The following is an 18,798-nucleotide window of genomic DNA, read 5'->3' as shown; positions in this document are numbered from 1 at the left end:
CAAAGGTGTCACCACCCCGCAAGCGGTCAAAGGAGTCCCCGGTCAGGGTAGTTGAGTGCACCCCCTGTCCACACCCTCCCCCAGTAGCGCTGCGACCCATTCCTCCGACCCCCCCCCCCTCCTTGGGGCCTGTGGTTCCTTCGGGTGCAGGGAAAACGCTGGAGGACCTTGCAACCGTGTGCAGCGCCATCCTCACCACCACCTTTGGCGCTGCCCCACCCCTGTGGTGGAGTCCTCCGTCCCTGCACCCACGACACCTACCCTTGCCCCTCCTGTCCCTGCGGTGCCTGGTCCTTCCCCCCAACATGATGCCCCCCACCTGTGGAAGACAAAGGAGTCTGACTGTGCAGGCAAGCTAGGGGACACACGTCCCACTGTGTCCCCCATCCGGATTTGAGTCATGGACTGCCCTATGGGCCTTGTATATATTGACATTTATGATGAATATTACTTACATCCTGCTGAATAAAGCAATTAGTTTTTTCCATAGAACACTACTGTTTATCTGGTATTGCTGTTGGTGGACCTGCTCCATGATTTTGGGTGGTGATAATGTGTTGGGTGTGTGGGAAATGTAGTCTTGTGCTGGTCATAGGGTGGACCCTGGTATCTGTGTGCCATCACAAGCTGTTGGCTAAATTACTTTGTTCATGTAAGCAGTTATTGCATGGTGACATCGTCCCAAGGAGTGTTCCTTCCTCTGTGTAACCTGACATCTTCCCTGCAGGGTGTTTCCAATATGTGGTGCTGAGCTGTGTCTACATCAGCTGGGTGTGTGACGGACTCCTTCAACTTTGCACATGCATGCTGAGGGATGTCTCCACCTGCATCATTCGTGGCATCCTTGGTGGTCACTGTACTTGTGTATGTAGACTGTTGACATGACTTCATGTGGACATGTTCTCTTTTAGGCGCTATGCATGTGTGTACTCCCAGCCTCGCACACATGTGGTACATGTACTGCAGGGTCTTTGTGCACCTGACAGACATTTGTGGGCATTGTATCTGTGGGTACTCCACCCTTTGCGTTCCATGGGCACTGCTGGGAGGACTCTGCACCCACCCCTCCTGTGTCTGTGCACTGCTGGGAGGACTCTGCACCCACCCCTCCTGTGTCTGGGCACTGCTGGGAGTGATAGGCACCCACCCCTCCTGTGTCTGGGCACTGCTGGGAGTACTCTACACCCACCCCTCCTGCGTCTGGGCACTGCTGGGAGGACTCTGCACCCACCCCTCCTGTGTCTGGGCACTGCTGGGAGTGATAGGCACCCACCCCTCCACCCCTCCTGCGTCTGGGCACTGCTGGGAGTACTCTACACCCACCCCTCCTGCGTCTGGGCACTGCTGGGAGGACTCTGCACCCACCCCTCCTGTGTCTGTGCACTGCTGGGAGGACTCTGCACCCACCCCTCCTGTGTCTGGGCACTGCTGGGAGTGATAGGCACCCACCCCTCCTGTGTCTGGGCACTGCTGGGAGTACTCTACACCCACCCCTCCTGCGTCTGGGCACTGCTGGGAGGACTCTGCACCCACCCCTCCTGTGTCTGGGCACTGCTGGGAGTGAAAGGCACCCACCCCTCCTGCGTCTGGGCACTGCTGGGAGTACTCTACACCCACCCCTCCTGCGTCTGGGCACTGCTGGGAGGACTCTGTACCCACCCCTCCTGTGTCTGGGCACTGCTGGGAGTGATAGGCACCCACCCCTCCTGTGTCTGGGCACTGCTGGGAGTACTCTACACCCACGCCTCCTGCGTCTGGGCACTGCTGGGAGGACTCTGCACCCACCCCTCCTGTGTCTGGGCACTGCTGGGAGTGAAAGGCACCGACCCCTCCTGTGTCTGGGCACTGCTGGGAGTACTCTACACCCACCCCTCCTGCGTCTGGGCACTGCTGGGAGGACTCTGCACCCACCCCTCTTGTGTCTGGGCACTGCTGGGAGTGATAGGCACCCACCCCTCCTGTGTCTGGGCACTGCTGGGAGTACTCTACACCCACCCCTCCTGCGTCTGGGCACTGCTTGGAGGACTCTGCACCCACCTCTCCTGTGTCTGGGCACTGCTGGGAGTGATAGGCACCCACCCCTCCTGCGTCTGTGCACTGCTGGGAGGACTCTGCACACACCCCTCCTGTGTCTGGGCACTGCTGGGAGGACTCTACACCCACCCCTCCTGCGTCTGGGCACTGCTGGGAGGACTCTGCACCCACCCCTCCTGTGTCTGGGCACTGCTGGGAGTACTCTACACCCACCCCTCCTGCGTCTGGGCACTGCTGGGAGGACTCTGCACCCACCCCTCCTGTGTCTGGGCACTGCTGGGAGTGATAGGCACCCACCCCTCCTGAGTCTGGGCACTGCTGGGAGGACTCTGCACCCACCCCTCCTGTGTCTGGGCACTGCTGGGAGTGATAGGCACCCACCCCTCCTGCGTCTGGGCACTGCTGGGAGGACTCTGCACACACCCCTCCTGTGTCTGGGCACTGCTGGGAGGGCTCTACACCCACCCCTCCTGCGTCCAGGCACTGCTGGGAGGACTCTGCACACACCCCTCCTGTGTCTGGGCACTGCTGGGAGGACTCTACACCCACCCCTCCTGCATCTGGGCACTGCTGGGAGGACTCTGCACCCACCCCTCCTGTGTCTGGGCACTGCTGGGAGGACTCTACACCCACCCCTCCTGCATCTGGGCACTGCTGGGAGTGATACGCGGTGAAGGTGTTTCTACCGTGTTTGAAGCCGTTCTGGTCACTGTGCACAAGAAGTTGAGTTACTGCAAACAATCTATTAACCAGAACTCTGCCAAGAGTCTTATAATCCGAGTTCAAGAGGGACAATGTGCGGCAGGACCTGAGAAGTAATGGATCCCTATCCGGCTTAGGCAGGTCCACCAGCATGGCCTCCCGGAGAGAGGAGGTCAATACCCTTCTCTCATAAGCATCAATGTGCATACGAAACAGGTGAGGGGCCAGTTGCATGTGGAAGGTCATGTAAAAGTCTAAGGGCCAACTCTCCGCCCCGGGGGCCTTACCTCTTGCCATCTGCTGGATGGCGTCTACTATTTCTGTTTCAGTAATAGGGGATTCCAGCACCGCGTACTACATAGGCGAAATTCAAGGGAGAGTGACGCCCTCAAGAAAAAGTTGTATCTCGGTTGGGTTACACTCTTGAGGGGCTTTATAAAGAGAGGCATAGTCCAATCAGAAAGTGGTATTGAGGGGCTTTATAAAGAGAGGCATAGTCCAATCAGAAAGTGGTATTAATTTCGTCCAGTGTATTAACGATGTGTCCCTGTTTGTTATTAATGGCTGTAATCTTTTTCCTGGGCAAGTCCGATCGTAGGAGCCGTGCCAGCAACTTACTGGCCTTGTCTCCTGTGTGTTGTCTGGCCTAGTATTACATGTGATCGAGAGCGCCCAATTGTTACAGTGTTGTTTTATGTTTCAATCTAGCTTGGGCCAGTGTAGCTGCGGCCAATGTGGTGGTGGGAGATGCTTGTTTATACCGACGTAACAGAGTCCAGGGTGCCTAGCTCCCTGAGGAGGGTCAAGCGAGCACCTTATAGTGCTTTAATCATGTGCCGGCGGAGCACGACCTTAAGCACGTCTCATTCCATCCCAACACCGGATGCGGTATACTTAGGTGCCGATTCGGATCCTGGAGAAACCGGGTACGAACCGTCGGTCGGAGGGTTTTCTCCGTCCGACTCGTACCCGGTTGTAAAACTTTACAAACATGCAAGTACGATTCGCACGGAAACACCATTTCCGTACGATTCGTACAAAACACCAACTGAGGAAAATAAACATACAAATGACATCCGGAAAAGCGGCGACGTGACGTCGGGACGCATGCAGCCTGCGTTTCACGAACCAGGAAGTACGATTCGTACCGACGTCATCCCGCACGGAGAATATTTCCCGGCAGCCAAAAACTGCCGGGAAATCAGGACGACGCGCACAAGGAGCACCTGTACGCGACGGACAGACATGGACCCGAACCTACGTGTCATCCCGGCCCTCATAGCAGTCGACCTCCTCTACAGGTACCGACGCAGACGCCGCAGAAGGTCAGAACAACACCCAGGGGCAAAGGGGGGGGGGCAGGGGCAGGACACAAAACCCCCACCCAAGTCACACAGCACACATGCCCTGGACATACCTGACCTCCAGGCCCTGGTCACTTCGAGGGGGGGGGGCGTGTCCAGCAACGCCAGCGTCCGCCACAACGGAAGTGGGCGACGACGCGAACCGGCAACACAACAATACAGGTACGTACCGTACCCACGCCTTAAGAGCGTGGGTACGAGTCGTACCACGCCCACACCTACGTCACCCCAACAATGGCGGTACGGCCCGTACCCATGTGCCAAAGGCCTGGGTACGGGCCGCACAAGCATTCCACAGCGTGGGCACGGGTACGTACGGACCGTACCCCCACCCGCGTATGTATGGAGCGTACCCCCACCCCAACAGTGTATGTACGGACCGTACCCCCACCCGCGTATGTATGGAGCGTACCCCCACCCCAACAGTGTATGTACGGACCGTACCCCCACCCGCGTACGTATGGAGCGTACCCCCACCCCAACAGTGTATGTACGGACCATACCCCCACCCGCCTATGTATGGAGCGTACCCCCACCCCAATAGTGCATGTACGAACCGTACCCCCACCCGTGTATGTATGGAGCATACCCCCACCCCAACAGTGTATGTACGGACCGTACCCCCACCCGCCTATGTATGGAGCGTACCCCCACCCCAACAGTGTATGTACGGACCGTACCCTCACCCGCGTATGTATGGAGCGTACCCCCACCCCAACAGTGTATGTACGGACCGTACCCCCACCCGTTCTCTGACTCAATTCTCAGTATGTTCGAGAACTTGATGGATGATTATGGGATCCCCCCAGATCCTTTCTTCTGTATGCATCTCTCACACACCAATTACACAAGGTATGGGACAGGTCACACGATGTGTCTAAGGGATCACTGACAGAATATCGAGGAGCAAAATATCGACATGCCAAAATATCGATGACAAAATACAGAATGACAGAATATCGACTTCCTATCTACAAACAGGTAAGTACAAAAATATCAAATCCAAAATATCGTTGTAAATAATATAGTTTGTTAAAATATCGAATTTTTTAAATGTCTTAAAACTAATGTAAAATAATGAAATATTAAATATAATTAAGTAAAACATACTTAAATAACCTTAAAAGTAATAAATAATTAATGTAAATAAAAAAAACATGCATTTTTATTTTTTAATACATATATATGTCAACTTAATATTATTAAAAAATATTCAATATTTTTAGTGTTGGATAGCGGTAGGGTAAAATTGACTATTCCCACTCCAGTGAGAGCAACAGTAGGGAAAGTGTTGGATAGCGGGAGGGTAAAAATTACTATTCCAACTCCAGTGAGTGCAACAGTAGGGAAAGTGTTGAATAGCGGTAGGGTAAAAATTACTATTCCCACTCCAGTGAGTGCAAAAGTAAGGAAAGCGTTGGATAGCGGGAGGGTAAAAATTACTACTCACTCCAGTGAGTGCAACAGTAGGGTAAGCGTTGGATAGCGGGTAGGTAAAAATTACTATTCCCACTCCAGTGAGTGCAACAATAGGGAAAGCATTGGATAGCGGGAGGGTAAAAATTACTATTCCCACTCCAGTGAGTGCAACAGTAGGGAAAGCGTTGGATAGCGGGTAGGTAAAAATTACTATTCCCACTCCAGTGAGTGCAACAGTAGGGAAAGCATTGGATAGCGGGAGGGTAAAAATTACTATTCCCACTCCAGTGAGTGCAACAGTAGGGAAAGCGTTGGATAGCGTAAGGGGTAAAAATTACTATTCCCACTCCAGAGAGTGCAACAGTAGGGAAAGCGTTGGATAGCAGGTAGGTAAAAATTATTATTCCCACTCCAGTGAGTGCAACAGTAGGAAAAGCGTTGGATAGCATGGGGGTAAAAATTACTATTCCCACTCCAGTGAGTGCAACAGTAGGGAAAGCATTGGATAGTGTAGGGGTAAAAATTACTATTCTCACTCCAGAGAGGGCAACAGTAGGGAAAGCGTTGGATATCGTAGGGGTAAAAATTACTATTCCCACTCCAGTGAGTGCAACAGTAGGGAAAGCGTTGGATAGTGTAGGGGTAAAAATTACTATTCCCACTCCAGTGAGGGCAACAGAAGGGAAAGCGTTGGATAGCGTAAGGGGTAAAAATTACTATTCCCACTCCAGAGAGTGCAACAGTAGGGAAAGCGTTGGATAGCAGGTAGGTAAAAATTATTATTCCCACTCCAGTGAGTGCAACAGTAGGAAAAGTGTTGGATAGCATAGGGGTAAAAATTACTATTCCCACTCCAGTGAGTGCAACCGTAGGGAAAGCATTGGATAGTGTAGGGGTAAAAATTACTATTCTCACTCCAGTGAGTGCAACAGTAGGGAAAGTGTTGGATAGCGTAGGGGTAAAAAAATACTATTCCCACTCCAGTGAGTGCAACAGTAGGGAAAGTGTTGGATAGCGGGAGGGTAAAAATTTCTATTCCCCCTCCAGTGAGTGAAACAGTAGGGAAAATAACGATTTATTAATTAAATATATATAAATTAATTATCAATACCAATAAACTTGTATAAAAAATTAATTCCCAACGATAAATTATTTAATAATTAATTAATTATAAATACCAATAAATATTAATTATTAAAAATTATTTACCTATTAATAATTAATCAAACACAAACTATTTTTCAATACCAAAAATTAATAAGTAATACAAAATGTGTACCAATTAATAATTAATTAGCAGTAAATTAATTATCAATACACAAAAATATTTTCAATAATTATTTAATTACAATTAAATTACTTCCCACCCTATTCCCCTATCAACCCACCCGCTTCGAATAATACATTAATACAATATAATTATCAATTATAAAATTAATAAAAATGAATTACGAATTAATAAAAATGAATTACCAATTAATAATTCACAATAAATTATTTATCAATACCAATAAATAAAAGTAAATAATTGCTTGATTACAATTAAATTACTTCCCACCCTATTCCCCTATAAACCCACAACCCGCTACAGAACTAAAACACAAAATTAAATTAAAAATAATTAATGATTCCTAAAAATTGATATTTAATTTACTATAATTAAATTACTTCCCACCCTATTCCCCTATAAACCCACAACCCGCTACGGAATTAAATTACGCAAAAATTAAATAACATAAAATTCATTACTTTAAAAAAATTAAAACATACATTACAAAAATAATACATACTTTTAACACTACAATTTTTTTTGATATTTTTAACTATATTATGAACGTCGATATTATGACAATCGATATTTCTTACCTGAATTTCGATATTCTGCACCACAATATTTTGTCAATTCGATATTCTGTCCATTCTATATAAAAAACTCGATATTTTGGCAATGCGATATTAAAAATTTGATATTATGTCTGTTCACCGTGCCTAAGACATGTCCTTCAAACACTACTCGTACACGACTCTGGCCGATGAGCTATAACAATGCTGTACAATTCAATACAACAGGATGGCGCGACCCCTCTCACGGTACTCAGGGCTTATAGGGATGGCGCACTCTCGACAACATTAACTGACAAACAATTGGAGCAATGTTTGGGAATCCCCAAAATTATCTTGGTTAATGCCAGACTCAAATACACACAATTTAATCATCTCCACCACATATATCTCAATCGCCCCCCCTAAAGACTTGCACAGATGTATGCTGTTTCCCCGATCATTGGTCCTCACTGTGATGACACTGAGGCCACATTCTTGCACATGGTGTGGTCGTGCCCACAATTGCTGACATACTGGGCCGTATTAGCCGACACACTCATGGAGGCAGCAGGCAGGACGACTTCGCTGGACAGGTCGCACTTTTTGTTGGGGATCACATCACAAAAGGCAAAACATAAGACCCTAAATAAGATCTTGGATCTGGCAATGGTAATAGCTAAGCAGAGGTTAGCTATGTGCTGGAAGTCACACTTAGCGCCCCACTCAAACATGGCCCGCTGATCTGCAAAGAACCCTCATAGCCGAACTTGAGATTTCCCATGGGAATATACCAGGCCGCCCAATTACACCCAACTCCCCCTATTGGAAAGCTTACCACATGCCAATTGAGACAAAACTAACAGGCACTCTAAACATTACTGCCGGTTTTGCAGCGCGCTTCTGCAGGAATGTAAATTAGGCAGGGAACGCAAATCATCTGGAACTGCCCTGTCACTCTACCATACTCTCCACCTCGAGCGCCTAACATCACCCCTCCCCCCACTCAAGGCATAATCATGATCCGTCAATGCTTTAGTGCTCTTACACCCTGCACATGCATAGCGACGGTCCGTAGCTACCCACTTGGAAAAAGAGGACACGTAGATGCCGATTACGATCCTGGAAAAAAATTCCCCGTACGACTCGTATCCGGTCTTTTTACCGTACGAATCGTACAAGTGCCGTACAAACTGCCAAGTACGATTCGCATGGGAAAAAGTCCATACGAATCGCATTGGGAATAATTCCCCACACGTCCTCGGGTCGGAAAATGTGTCCAACACATCCTCGGACGATTTACCGTACAAATGTGAAAAGTGAAGTCCGACCGCGCAAGTACGATCCATCCCGTGCGTCCGATGTTACAACCGTATGGAAAAAACACCGTCCGCACCGAACTCACATAGCTACCATGGAGACATGTGCCCACATACGCGCCGTACCCCCCCCAGCCCCCGCATGTACGCGCCGTACCCCCCCCAGCCCCGCATGTACGTGCCGTACCAGCCCCCGCATGTACGTGCCGTACCAGCCCCCGCATGTACGCGCCATACCCCCCCAGCCGCCGCATGTACGCGCCGTACCCCCCCAGCCCCCGCATGTACGCACCGTACTCCCCCCAGCCCCCGCATGTACCCATGTAACCCTCCCAGCCCCCGCATGTACGCACCGTACCCCCCCAGCCCCCGCATGTACGCGCCGTACCCCCCGTGTATGTACACCAGTGTACGTACGCACCGTACCCCCACCTGTGTATGTACACCAGTGTACGTACGAGTCGTACCCCCACCTGTGTATGTACACCAGTGTACGTACGCACCGTACCCCTGCGAACCCCCAGCGCGTAGCGCTGGGGGTTTGCGCCGTACATACACGGGTGGGGGTAGGGTGCGTACGTATACTGGTGTACATACACAGTTGGGGGTACGACTCGTACGTACACTGGTGTACATACACGGGTGGGGGTACGGTGCGTACATGCGGGGGCTGGGGGGTACAGTGCGTACATGCGGGGGCTGGGGGGGTACGGTGCGTACATGCGGGGGCTGGGGGGGATACGGTGCATACATGTGGGGGCTGGGGGGGTACGGCGCGTACTTACGGGGGCTGGGGGGGGGTACGGCGCGTACCGGGCCCCCTAATCTGGTCGTTTCGTGGCGTACTTCGCTTTCCCGGCACTTTTTGGGTGCCGTAAAAATATTGCCGTCCGGACTGCTGTGGGTTTGATTTGTACTTCCTGGTTCGTGAAACGCAGGCTGCATGCGTCACGACGTCACGTCGGCGCTTTCCCGGATCACATTTGTATGTATATTTGCGTCGGTCGGTGTTTTGTACGATTCGTACGGAAATGGTATTTCCGTGCGAATCGTACTTCCATGTTTGTATATTGTTCCGACCGGGTACGCGTCGGACGGAGAATATGCTCCGTCCGACGGTTCGTACCCGGTTTTTACAGGATCGTAATCGGCACCACGATGTACACTATGACCCTCACCCTACAATACCTGTTTGGAATATTTCTTGATGTGCATTGCAGTGACTGCAATTTCTGCCCCTGAAAACTTAATGTATTGAATGTACAGAGTAGCACTGAACACTGTACTGTTACTGTATTCATGCTCCTGACAACATTATTACAGGGTTATATATTGTATTGATGTTATGCGATATTAGATGCTACCACTGTAAACGGAGTTCCGTATGTTTATTTGAAAATCAAAGAAATATTCACCAAAAAAAACCCATAAATGTAATGTAATAGATGCTTGTGTGTTTTATTATGTGCACTTTGTTGCAACTAACCTCTGCTGCAGAAGTCCTTTATCTATTTCCATTGAGTGTGGGCCACAGGACCTGGCATCGCACCTTTCTTATATACACACATTGAAATAACCACTGATATCTAGTCCTTGGCCATTATAAGAACATGTAGCATTAAATATACAGAAATAATTCAAAAGAGAAAAGGTCAGCGCACAACAGACGAAGGCAAAAAGGCTTTATAAATTATGCAAAACCTAGAAATACCTTCTGGATTCTTGAAAATGTATTGCTTTAACCTTCCTTGCTTTTTCTCTAAAATCTGCTCCAGCACCATAACTGTTAAAAAGAAAGAGATTAATTAAAAAAAAAAAACACAAACCCAAAGAAACTATAGCAGAGCTAATAAGGTTTCTTAAGTGCATCAGTATCACATCAGTTAGTTACATTGCATGTATTTGTGTTTAGTTGTGAACTTGTTTCTATTCTTTTTTCTGATGTTATATTATATTATGTAACAGCTGGTGTGCATAGTGCATGTGTCTGATGATATCTATGGATGGTTGATATTCTGTGTGTGCATCTTACAATGTATTATATATCTATATCTATATTATCTACTGGCGGTCGCCAGTAGATAGTTATAGTTAGGACCGAGTTCCCATAGGAAATCTGAAAATTCTATTTTGAATAACTTTGGCGCCGGTTGACTTATCTTCGTGAAATTTTCTAAACTAATGGGGCGCTCCGCTCAGCTCCTACCCTGAAAGTCTCGGGGTGATTCGTCAAGCGGGGACTGAGAAAAAAGGGGGGTCCCAAAACGCGTTTTCCCCATGCATTTTCCCATAGGACCTTTAGTCGAAGGTACAGCCTGAACGGCTGAACAGAATTACTTGAAATTTGGCAAAGAGGTAGTCCTCAGGTCAAGCATGTGCCTTTTGCATATATGGTGTAAATCCGTTCAGTAGTTCCTGAGAAAATCAAAAGTAAAATCACATATATATCTGGGCGGAGCCTAACCACACAATTTATCGTGAGATCTGATTGGCTGTCAGTACTTCATCCAAGAAGTGTTGGCAGCCATCTTGGGACCAATATACATGATAGCACCTCATTAAAAAGCATTGCAGTTAATAGAAGGTTTTAAGACTTTAGTTACATTATACATCATTTGTTGATGGTACCATACTCATTTTAGGAATTGTGGTGTGTTCTAAGGTGATTTTACCATGTGAAAAAGCCTTCTGCTGTGATATCATGAATCATGTTTGAGAGAAAACTATTTTCTCATGCTTTTCCCACAGAGGTTCGGAAGGTGATCTATAAGCTAAACTGAGAGCATATTTTCTGTAAATTCACATTATCTTTCTCAGTCATGTGAGAATGAAGTCTGACATTCTCAGTAAAACATGTACATCCAACAAGGGCAGAGACTGTCAGTTGATTCCTTTGTGTTCTACTGCAGCTTCCCAGAGTGTTCTAAAGAAAAACTAGAGCGCTAACAGTCCTACTTATGACAAACGTATAGCACACCTGAAGCCATCTTGGTTGGCATAAAGTGGTAACTCTTAAAACATTTAATTTAAAAAGGAACAACATGAGGGGGTTCATTTTGCCATAGAAAGTATGATTAGTGCTGCAGAAAGAAAAATTAGGGCACATTTTGAGTGACTTCTCAAATCCTCTTCTATTTCATTAAAAAATTCTGATTGCAGACTGAAACATGCACTTTCAATACCAGCAGCAGACTTCCCTGGTGAGCAGTAGCTTTACTACAGTGATCTAATAAGCAAGTAGAGTGCTACCATTCTGAATTTATGGCAAATGTGTGACACATCTGAATGCCTTCTTGATGGAATCAAAGTAAAAAACTGAAAGTATTTCCTACTGAGGAGACTGCTGGAAATTAGGAAACTTCATAACAAATAAATCTCCCAAGATGGCCACCAGAGACAAAAGAGCCCAAATGTAGCCCAAATATCACCCAGATGTAGCCCAAGTATAGCCCAATGACAGAATGTCCCAGAGTGTTCTAACGAACAACTAGAGCGCTAACAGTCTTACTTATGACAAAGGTATGGCACACCTGAAGCCATCTTGATTGGAATAAAGTGGTAACACTTAAAACATTTAATTTACAAAGGAACAAAATGAGGGGGTTCATTTCGCCATAGAAATTATGATTAGTTCTGCAGAAAGAAAAATTAGGGCACATTTTGACTTCTCAAATCCTCTTCTATTTCATAAAAAAATTCTGACATGCAGACTGAAACATGCACTTTGAATACCAGCAGCAGACTTCCCTGGTGAGCAGTAGTTTTACTACAGTGATCTAAGGAGCAACTAGAGTGCTAACATTCAGAATTTATGGCAAATGTGTGACACATCTGAATGCCTTCTTGATTGAACCAAAATAAAAAACTGAAAGTATTCCCACTGAGGAGACTGCAGTAAATGAGGAAATTAGGAAACTTCATAACAAATAAATCTCCCAAGATGGCCACCAGAGACAAAAGAGCCCAAATGTAGCCCAAATATCACCCAGATGTAGCCCAAGTATAGCCCAATGACAGAATGTCCCAGAGTGTTCTTAAGAACAACTAGAGCGCTTACTGTCTTACTTATGACAAAAGTATGGCACACCTGAAGCCATCTTGATTGGAAAAAAACTGGTAACACTTAAAACATTTAATTTAAAAAGGAACACAATGAAGGGGTTCATTTTGCCATAGAAACTATGATTAGTGCTGAAGAAAGAAAAATTAGGGCACATTTTGAGTGACTTCTCAAATCCTCTTCTATTTCATTAAAAACTTCTGATATGCAGACTGAAACATGCACTTTTAATACCAGCAGCAGACTTCCGTGGTGAGCAGTAGCTTTACTACAGTGATCTAATGAGCAACTAGAGTGCTAACATTCAGAATTTATGGCAAATGTGTGACATATCTGAATACCTTCTTGATGGAATCAAAGTAAAAAACTGAAAGCATTTCCTACTGAGGAGACTGTAGTAAATGAGGAAATTAGGAAACTTCATAACAAATAAATCTCCCAAGATGGCCACCAGAGACAAAGAGCCCAAATGCAGCACAAATATCACCCAGATGTAGCCCACATGTAGCCCAATGACAGAAGTGTGCAAAACACTTATTTTTTGAGTATTTGCAGTTTTATATAGTGCAGACTTGTCAGGTATTGGAGTGCTTTACATGAGCATTGGTTACATCACACAAGACCAAATTCATTTTGGTTGTAGACATGAGGAGATTAAGTGATTTGACCAGAATCACAGAATGTTGAGCTGAAGCAGAAACTCCAACCTGGTTCCCCAGTTGCAAAGTCTGCAGCTTTGGAAGTAACACCACATCCTCTCCCCTAGGTGCAACATTTAATCAAGTGGTCAACTGGATAAAAAAACATAAAGAATATAAATAATGTAAAAGTTCTTTGTCGCTATTTGAAAACTCAGAAAATATGTCCTCATTTTAGTTTTTTAGAGCACTAACCATAATTTTGATGCAAATAAGACCCTCTCATATATGTAATTTCTAAAGGAAATACTCTAGGTATTACAGTTTTGATTACATCAAGATGACGTCAGGCGTTCCACACTTTTGTAATAAATATAGAATGTTAGCAATCTAGTTGTTCATTGGGATACTGTTGAGAGGCAGAGGCCAGGGGCACGGACTCTGAAAATTGAAGGCAGGTAGGAGAGTGCAGATGCAACAATTTGACCACACTGGGCAGGCAGGAAGGGCAGTGGCAGCACAACAGACTATGGAGGGCAGTGGAAAGGGGGGCAGGGGCAACAAACCAACAATACAGGACTGGCAAGAGAGGCTGTGGCAATATAATACACCATTGTGGGCAGAAGGAAGAGGCAGTGGTAGTACAACCATACATGCCAACAGACCCGTTTCAGCCAGGAAACGTCCAATGTTTTTAAGCTCAAATGGGCTTTATTTGATCTCTCTCCTGTCTACAATCTCCTCTTTTTCAATGTAACTCAAAGGGGAAATTCAATACCCCAGTTTTTTTTCAAAATCTCCCTCTTACCAAGTTCAAAATGTTCGCAAGTATGGTACATTGGATCATGGTAGGCAGGAGGAATTGGGGTAGGGACATGGACTCGGATAACAGAGGACAGGAGGGACATGGAGAGGTGCACCAAACTGACCCTACAGGGCAGGCATCAGGGTTTGCAGCAGCACAATACACCACACAGCGCATGCGGGACAGGAGTGCAGCACAACAATCCATAGAAAGCAATAGGGAGGGGACAGGACCATGCACATGGCCAACAGAGAACAGAGGGGAAAGAGGCAATGGTAGCTAGCTGACCATAATGGGCAGACAGGAGAGAAAGATGCAGCATAACAGACCATAAAGGGCAGGAGGGACGGATCAGGGGCATTACAATGGAACAGACAAGCCAGGAGGGAGGGAATAGGGGTCTGCACATGGAAACAGAGGGCTGGGGGCAAGGGGGCAAGGCAGGAGCAGCAAGATGACCATGGAGGTCAGGCAGGTTGGTCACTAGAAACAAAACACACCATGGAGAGCAACAATGAGACTATGATGGCATACACAGAGACCATGGAGGGAAGGTGGGAGGGGGTCAGGGGCAGCTAGCTGACCACACAGGGAAGGTGGGAGGGGCCATGGCAGCACAGAAGACCATGCATGGCAAGCGGGAGGGTTAGTGGCAGCACAATGGCTATGATGGGCAAGAAGGAGAGTGCAGGGGCATGCACAAAGGACCATGGAGGATAGAAGGGAGGGTCAAGACCTGGGCACAGACAAGAGAGTTCAGGGGAAGGGGCCTCACAACAGACCACGCGGGCAGGCATCAGGAGCAGTTGCAGCACAACAGACCAGGGAGGGCAGAAGGGTGTGGCAGTAAAATTGACCATGGAGTACAGGAGGAAGGGGATAGGGGCATGGCATGTGGACAGGCAGGGTGGAGGTGGCAGGGACAGGTTACAGTCATCTGACAATGCTAGGCAGGTGGGAGGGGAGTGGCAGCTCAACAGAACACTCAGAGTAGATAGGAGTGGCAGGTCCATGGAACATGGTGGGCAAAAAGGATGGAGCAGGGGCATGCACAGAGACATCGGAGGGCAGGGGGAAGGAGAATAGGGGCAGCAAGCTAAGCACAGAGGCTAATCAGGAGGTCAATGATGGGCCATAGCATTGGGCAATGGAGGGCAGGAGGAGTGGACTGGTACATCATGCTAAATGGAGGGCAGTGGCAGTGCTCCAGCGCGGAGTGCAAAATCCCTCCCTACCGTTGCGGACCAAAAAATCTCACACACGCACACTATCCATACATTCGCTGGTGGGGCCCATCACACCAACACACACTCACCATCAGTCCGTACGAGAGGCGATTATCCTTCCAAGTGCTGGATAATGAGGGAGGAAGATACCACTTTACCCTAATGAGCAACAAACCTACAAACCCTTCTTATACTCATTAGGCCCTAGATTCTACATTTGGTATTCCCCTCATGACCGGGATGGATCTGTTAGTTGTAGATTTAAGTGAATTTCTAATACTCTAATTAACCTTTTCATTAACACATTTCAATGAATAAACAACCCAACTCATTTCTGTAGATGTTCAAATCCAAATTTATATTAATATTGCAGATTAAATCATTCATTTGATCAAGTTGCCATTCATATTTACCTATTCTGGCTAAAGTCGTCCTCTATGTCAAATCTGGCAATCTCGCAAATCTATGCCCATCAATTTAGCAGGTTAAGTTCATCAGGATTTTGGGCATTAATTCAGTCCGTCAAAGATTCAGGCTAACAGCTGTCCTGCAGTGTCACCGTCCTCTTCGTCAGCATATCATCAGGAAATCGAAGGAGCGACCCTCCAACCTCTCTATTCTATGGGTTTTATAATAATTTCAATAGCAAAATGTAACAATATTGAGTTTTAAACTGTTCTGATTGGCTGATCAGGGGTCAACCTCTCCGTTCCCATAAGGTTTAGTCCATGTTGTCAGCATACTTGCTGGTTTCGGTTCTTTAATAAAGCCTTTTGTCTGTAGCGCTGGCACCTTTCCCAGTGGCCTTGATAAGTACAGCTTGCCTGGGGTCAAAACAGGGCCATTGTTGCTCATTTTTTAGCGCAGGCGCACTTCACCCAAGCCTGGTTCAGCGTCGGCAGTTGGGTTAGGCACCAAAAGCAGCCATCATTTGATAGGCCAGAATAGTCATTTTAAGCAAAGAAACACAAAAACGTAATTAATACATAGAAACGACTAATTAAGTGTTATTCTCTCGCTAATACCCATATGTGTGTGTATTTATCTAGCCAAAAGCAACACTCAATGCGGTTTATACTTACTAAATAAAGCGCGAATCACAATTTCATCACCAAAGCGACATATATCATGCAATGTTCTAATTATCTATCATTAATATGCGTACAAAATTTAGTTCACGTCATTAATTAGGCCATGCAGATGCAAATCCCACGTGTATTTCGGTCATTAATAAGGTTGATTAGTTATTTCCACATCACTCCAAACCATTAGTACGATTATGATTAATGAATTAATCTAATTAAAAAAACGACATGCAAAATGGGATGGGTATACAAACATTTTGCATAACCCGCTCCAGCAGCAGCACATCAGACCATGCATGGCAGGAGCGAGGAGGCTAGTCCATGGATTCAGACAACAGAGGATAGGGAGGAGGTGGATGGGGCAGCAAGCTTACTGTTCAGAGAAGGTGGGTATTAGGAACTTTATTGTTTTTAAAATGTGTGTCTGTGCAAACTACTTAAAATATGAACAAGTATGCAGCATAATCTCACTTTTATTCAGGAAGAAGAGGACGTTTGTGACTGTGACTCTGGGCTCACTTGGCAGAAACACCCCCTGACCCTCTACCCCCCCATCGCAAAATGTAATGCCTGTGAAAAGGGTAGGTGGACGCAGTGTTAAATAGAACATAGTCCTGAGAGCACGATTGAAAATGAAAACTAGATATAGTATATGGTATAAACTATGCACCAAAAAGTGTGATATAAGATGAACCGGGGCGTGAAATATAATATGCAATACATTGTGCGCAATGACAGATTCATTGGAGAGCGCGAGATAGCACAGGCACTAGCGCGTGCTATGGGATATGCGCCTTGGAGTGTAATATGCACAGGGCAGTGTTGTGTAACCTAACTAGTCTCTAAAGTTGTAATATAAAATATGTGCTGGGGAGTGTAACGTTGCATATGCACTGTGACAAAGATATGGATCCCAGATTGTAATATGTATGGCATAGCGCTGTGCGTTATAACATAGGCATCGAGGAAGGCACGTTAGATGGGGCAATATAACCCGTGCGAAGGCAAGTGTGGCATGACATATTCACGGGGTGGTGTTACAGTGCACTTGGGCTAGAGAGTGTCATAGCATACGCACTAGCTGCTGGAATACAACACAGAGGTGTGAGGCACTCGGCGGGCACTGGTGGGTGTAACATAGCATTGGGCTCAGCCAGGAGCACGCTGTGACTCTCAAGTGAGGTTCGTCTCCTTTCCAGAGAGTAAAATAAAAAGTATTACACATCCGGCGGTGGATGTGTGTTTTATTAACCGTGAGGGGGATTTCTTGCATAGTTTGGTCGAATTTTTGTCGATTCCCCTTTGAATGGCTTGGTGTGCGTGTATATTAAATGTGCCTGTCAATAGCTACCCATGCTTGTATAAATAAACGAGAAGGGAGTCTACTTGGAGAGTACCCACCGGCGGGGGTGCCGAGATTAGGCACGGTAGGGTGTCAGACACGTCAGAGCTTCACTAGCGGTGTAAATACATTCCATGTGAATTCATTCTATGCATAGTCGCCTTTTAATGAATATCACGCAAATCGTCATGGTGATAGGTACATACGGTTTGTCCAGCATGTCCTAGGTGTTTCTATAAATATATATTTTTTTTTTAAATAATAAAAAACAAAGGCCGGCCCCGGGGGATGGGGTCCCCGGGGCCATAAGTGGCCTGAGGAGGGGGGCAACGCAGCCCCCTCCTAAAGAATATTTTAAAAAAAGGTCATGATCCGGGGGTTGGGGTCCCCGGGGCCGATTAGGGCCTTGAGAGGGCCACATTTATTTTTTTCAACAAAAAAAATTAGGGTGCAGGCCCTGGGGGATGGGGTCCCCAGGGCCAGTAAATTAGAAAAAGAAGGGGGGCCACACAATAAATAAAAGACCGGCATCACCCCAGAGGCCACGCCCCCTCCTTGCAGCACTCTGCAAACGCGCCCCCTGGCCAGTTGTAAGTTGGGGAATTAATTCCCCTTCAATACTGAGGGTCTCTGAGGGCCAACTAGCCCAACAGGTATCTCCAGTATGCGCCAGGGAGCTGCGTTGCAGACAGGTGTTCTGAGGCCACGCCCCTTTTTACACCTGTATGCAACGCAGCTCTGTGGCACTTACTGGAGGTACCTAGTGGGCTAGTTTGACCCTAGGGACCCTTAGGATTCAAGGGGACTTAATCTCTCAACTTCGAACGGCCACAGGGCACATTTACACAGTGGTAAAGGGAGGGGACGGGGCCTGAGTTAACATGTGCAAACAAGCCCTGTGGCGCGTTTTAAGTTGGGGAAATAATTCCCCTTCAATCCTGAGGGACCCTGGGGGCCAACTAGCCCACCAGGTGCTTCCAGTA

At 47.0% G+C, this 18,798-nt stretch overlaps 1 protein-coding gene across 1 annotated transcript in view; it reads right to left on the bottom strand.

Moving 5' to 3' along the window:
- PPP1R36 (protein phosphatase 1 regulatory subunit 36) overlaps positions 1-18,798 on the bottom strand; it is a 400,132-nt gene that overhangs the window by 276,293 nt on the left and 105,041 nt on the right. Inside the window, exon 3 of the mRNA XM_085628012.1 lies at positions 10,371-10,442. Coding sequence (XP_085484138.1) covers positions 10,371-10,442 — 72 coding nt within the window. The remainder of the gene's footprint in view (positions 1-10,370; positions 10,443-18,798) is intronic.

This window comes from Triturus cristatus, chromosome 9 (assembly GCF_964204655.1).
Source record: "Triturus cristatus chromosome 9, aTriCri1.1, whole genome shotgun sequence".
In the NCBI taxonomy this organism is placed as follows: Eukaryota; Metazoa; Chordata; class Amphibia; order Caudata; family Salamandridae; genus Triturus; species Triturus cristatus.
The sequence above is the reverse complement of the archived record's forward strand: the minus strand, read 5'-3'. Positions and strand labels throughout refer to the sequence as shown.